Here is a 3,156-nt window from a genome sequence, read left to right as displayed (position 1 = left end):
TGGGAGTTAGAGCTCTTGCTAAGTGAGATATTGATTTGGTCAAAATAATACAACCACTTGCCTACAAAGTTAGTCTCAATACATCATCGTGGTAAAGAACTACTTGACCAAATGACCACTAGAAAAGTTGATGCTCAAATAAGAGCCATATTATCATACAAGTATGTGTTCCCTTAGTATGGACCATAGAGAGAGAGAGTATAGAGAGATGCATTTCTTTATTGAAGTGAATAATTAGACGCTAATTTTTTTAATGATGATTCATAAAATTTCACCCCCTTGTCATCCACAAGCTAATGAACAGGATGAAAAAACAAATACATGTTAAATGCTCAATGTAGATAATTAGTGTGAGCAATACAAAACAGGGCCAAGTTTCGAGCACTGCCCTCGTCCTCCACCATCACAACAGCAAATGCAGCAAATGTACTTAACGAAGATAAAGCTCAATTTGAGACTAGCTCCACATTGACTTGAGAAAATCACGTCGTGGCGACTAGGCTATGTCACTCGAGATCCTCTCCACGCCGTGTCCACTACTCGCTTTTTTACATTATGTACTGCAAGTCGCATGACTACGTATATCACAAATTAATGCCCAGCAACTCTTACTTCCACCCATGATCAATCGATACACGGCATGGCGATGATTCAATATCAGCAACTAGCTTGATCATCGTTAATCTCATCAGCCGCGGAGCATCTCACTTCAGAATGTCTCTCTCTCTCTCTCTCTCTCTCTCTCTCTCTCTCTCTCTCTCTCGGGAACGTTCTAAAATTTTCTCTTCTTCTTCTCTCTCTGACATGACCTGCATGCCCACACGAGAGCGCATACTGCACTACTTGGCCTCTGAATTAATGAGCTCTGCCTTTATATGTCTTGCAGGGTTGCGAAAATGAGCTTGGTGCGGATAGCAGGGGCTGCAATGTGCGTGGTTCTGTTGGTCCTTTTATGTACAACAGAGATAGTGGAGGGGGGAAAGAAACTGAAAGTACTTGGCAAGTACAATCCCGAAAAATACAAGAAAGTAGTACATGCGCACAAGAGCAAGGCCAAGTACAAAAGAGTGATCAGTAAGGCACGCCGCCCTGCGCCATACTCCCCGCGTCCTGGACCCTCAACCAGCTATACGCCCCGACCACCTTCCACCGGCTCCTATTCTACCTCCGGATGGTCGCAAGCTTACGCCACCTTCTATGGAGGCAGTGATGCATCGGGAACTATGGGTGAGCAACGTCTGCAGCCACTATGCATAATTAGGAGTCTCATCCTTTGTAATAAAGATTGTGAATGTCACATAATGAATGTTATTCTTATATATAACGGCTACGTCATCTGTGCTGCTGGACACGCACAGGCGGTGCTTGTGGCTACGGTAACTTGTACAACAGTGGGTATGGCACCAACACGGTGGCGTTGAGCACAACGCTTTTCAACTACGGGCTGAGTTGTGGAGCGTGCTTTGAGATAAAGTGCTGGAACCAGGCGCAGTGGTGCTTGCCTGGAAACCCTTCCATCATGGCCACAGCAACCAACTTCTGCCCTCCCAACTGGGCCCAGTCCAGCGACGACGGTGGCTGGTGCAACCCTCCTCGCAAGCACTTTGATATGGCGCAACCAGCCTTCGAACAGATCGCCATTATGAGGGCCGGCATAGTGCCCGTGCTCTACAGAAGGTATGGTTTGTTGAGGTTACCCGATCTACTTGAGAGAGAGAGAGAGAGAGAGAGAGAGAGAGAGAGAGAGAGAGAATAGAAGAGATGCGTGTATCATGTGTGATGTGGTGGTGGTGCAGAGTTCCCTGCGTGAAGACGGGAGGGATGAAGTTCACGATGAACGGCAACCCCAACTTCAACTTGGTGATGGTGTTCAATGTGGGGGGCGCGGGAGACGTGCAGGCGGTGTACATCAAGGGGTCTCAGACAGAGTGGCTGCCCATGAAACGCAACTGGGGCCAGAACTGGGAGATCGGAACCACCCTGGTGGGCCAGGCCCTCTCCTTCCGCGTCCTCACCAGCGACGGCCGCACCTGCGACTCCATGGACGCTGCCCCGCCCTCCTGGTCCTTCGGCCAGACCTACGTTGGCAATCAGCTCTACTAGCTGCTGTCGCTCAATATAGCAGATCACGTTACTAGCTCCTCCAAAGCCAAAATCAACTTCTGCCTCATTGCCATCACGGCCACAATACTTTTTCTTACCTAACGTAACATGCCGCAAAGACCATTTTGCAAGCAAAATTTGTCAATTAATTTGTGCGCCTTCACGCGCATATGTTTACCACATCTTAATTTCGACGGACCTCTAACTTACGACATAATACATTCACCAAATCTAAACTAATAATGTAAATATTCTCTTATAATGGAAAGAAAAGGCTTACAAAACGTGAGAAAAATGCTTCTTGGTGAATGGAAGAGTGCTTGCGACACGAGAGTGCTCTGCATGGCTTGCATTGAGATTTTGTGTTTAATTGGTTGGCCTCGGGTTTTTTTTTTTAAACGAGCCTTCGTATTCATCCATGTAGCTTAACCATTAACCATTAGATTCACAGCTCCATGGACAAGGTGGATTTTTTTAGAGCAGGGCCATCAATGCTTTATTTAGCAACGATCTTGGTCGACTACACAGTTGCAACACTAAGTAAAGCTCAGCTGTCTGTGTTGCCTAACATTTTGTATGTTTCAAATCTCCAGCATTGCCATGCTTTTCCACTATGGCTTTTTACCACAGCTCTCTCTCTCTCTCTCTCTCTCTGACACACAATTAGAAGTGATGTCTTAGAAACTATAGCACCGAAACAAGTGCATGTTTCATGGAAGCATCCTAGCCATAAACATCCATTCTCTCCACCTTTGGAGGATTCTTAACCTTTCACTATTACATATCAAAGCCATGTAAAGGATCATGTATGGCTAAATGGTAGTATACAACTATATATCAAAAGCAAGGGCAAGTGAAAGGCACGGGGGTGTGTGTGTCAATGTGTGGGTCAACAACACTTGCAACTTGTAGGAATCCGTGACTCAATTGCATGCAAGTGTGGACACAGAAGGTGATTCACTAATAGTGAGCGCAAAAGTCAACATGATGGCATACATTGCAGAAGAGATGATGATGGAGATCCCAATACATATGATCGACACGATGATGGAG

General features: G+C 46.0%; 1 protein-coding gene across 2 annotated transcripts; it reads left to right on the top strand.

The window, feature by feature from the left end:
* The first annotated feature begins 249 nt into the window (after positions 1–249).
* LOC147461922 (expansin-A10-like) lies at positions 250–2,392 on the top strand. Of its 2 annotated transcripts, XM_086502088.1 has the most exons (4): positions 250–716; positions 887–1,227; positions 1,359–1,677; positions 1,797–2,392. In XM_086502088.1, coding segments are annotated over exons 1-4 (969 nt in total). In that variant the 5' UTR covers positions 250–714; the 3' UTR covers positions 2,104–2,392. The 2 variants fall into 2 exon arrangements, with proteins under 2 accessions (XP_086358214.1, XP_086358219.1); XM_086502093.1 differs by lacking the exon at positions 250–716.
* Positions 2,393–3,156: the final 764 nt, after the last annotated feature.

This window comes from Adiantum capillus-veneris, chromosome 3 (genome assembly GCF_014529385.1).
Source record: "Adiantum capillus-veneris isolate H3 chromosome 3, ASM1452938v2, whole genome shotgun sequence".
Classification (NCBI taxonomy): Eukaryota; Viridiplantae; Streptophyta; class Polypodiopsida; order Polypodiales; family Pteridaceae; genus Adiantum; species Adiantum capillus-veneris.
This window is presented reverse-complemented; position numbering and strand designations above follow the sequence as displayed.